We start from the raw sequence: 1,407 nt of genomic DNA on the forward strand, positions 1-1,407 counted from the left end.
AATTTATTGTAAAAACATGACAGATAATCTGTGAAACAGATCCAGTTTATCTATTAGTTTCCATGGAGGCTGTGAGCTGTCCTGTTTGGTCTGTTTCTGCTCCTCCATGCTGTCACAGACGCTAACAGTGGARGGTATGGGCGGGGCTTAGTCTAGTGATCTATATTCAAGTCTATGGTGTCGTCTAGAAAGAAATGTTTCTTTTATTTCTCCAGTAGAAGTGCCACCTAATCATCCTGTGTGTTTGTTTACCTGTGTGTTCACTGCATCAGTCAGTTTTAAAGATACAGAGCTAAAACATGACGTCATGCTAAACTGATCGCCCAGTTTTATGTTGTTTGTTTCAGCTGATGTTGTGGAGGTCACAGCAGGGCCCAGCGTCGAACCACCAACTCTGTTTGTGCCGGTCCAAGCTCCAGCTGTTCCCTGTGTGACTGAGCCTCCCCCAGCTGTTACCGACGAGGCGGGAGAACCGAACCCCCCTGAGCCTGTCAAAGCCCCGTCGCCTCCACCCAAACCTCAGCCGACGTACAGCGACGAGGCAGGCGCAGCTCCCACACCTCTTCTCTTCATATTTGTTTAGTTTTCTCACGTTCTGCTTCTTCTTCAGGACATCATGGCCGAGCTGGACTCTGTCGTAGAAGAGGTACTCGAAGCAGAAGTGAAGGAAGTGGCCGACGCCGGAGCCAGCTACGCCGCGGCGGCGCTCACGTAAGCTCGGGTCCCATCACGTCGGGGTGGGGCGGAGCCTTCGACAGCGTTGATGATTGGAGCGTGTTGCTTCTGCAGGGAGAGCGAGGCGCAGGTGGAGGTTCTGGTGAGGGAGGTGTTGGGACACATGCTGCGGGAGATCTCCTCTTCCGAGATCAAACTGGAACAGGAGCGCATCGCAGAAGAGGAGCGAAGGATCGAGGAGGCCAGGTTTGTGGAACTCATTAATAATCCACTAATAATTTATTTATTATTTATTTTACAACTTTACAACACAATGTAAGAAATATTTCGTGTTCGTTAAATGAAATCGTGACGAAACCACATAATATTGAATATATTAAACTGTGACTGGAATAGGGACAATACAACCCAGTTCTGGTTATGAGCGGAGCTTTATTGTTTAGACTAGAAACAATCTGAGCAGTGCTGCCTGAAACCCGGAACTTCAGGTCCTTTTGTACAGAGTCTTCAGTGCCTGCAGCGCCCCCTGCAGGCCTACAGCTGCATTGCAGGCCACTCGAACAAACATTGGGCCTCATGCAAGAACATGTTCGTATTCTTCTCCTAAATTTCTCTTACTTTTGTTCGTACAAAGGGTTCGTACGAACATGTCACGTCAGATTCAACAAACTCTTCTACCTTCAGGAAAAGTGCGTAAATTCCACCTGTTCTATTTAGCTGCTCGTGCACGCG

General features: G+C 48.4%; 1 protein-coding gene across 1 annotated transcript in view; it reads left to right on the forward strand.

The window, feature by feature from the left end:
• Nucleotides 1–1,407, forward strand: part of mcm3ap (minichromosome maintenance complex component 3 associated protein) — a gene marked incomplete in the record, with an annotated part of 30,237 nt that overhangs the window by 15,219 nt on the left and 13,611 nt on the right. The window contains 3 exon segments of the mRNA XM_014017680.1: nucleotides 348–541; nucleotides 611–711; nucleotides 790–921. Of these exon segments, the coding sequence (XP_013873134.1) occupies nucleotides 348–541; nucleotides 611–711; nucleotides 790–921 (427 nt within the window).

Source organism: Austrofundulus limnaeus, unplaced genomic scaffold, assembly GCF_001266775.1.
Source record: "Austrofundulus limnaeus strain Quisiro unplaced genomic scaffold, Austrofundulus_limnaeus-1.0 Scaffold174, whole genome shotgun sequence".
Lineage (NCBI taxonomy): Eukaryota > Metazoa > Chordata > Actinopteri > Cyprinodontiformes > Rivulidae > Austrofundulus > Austrofundulus limnaeus.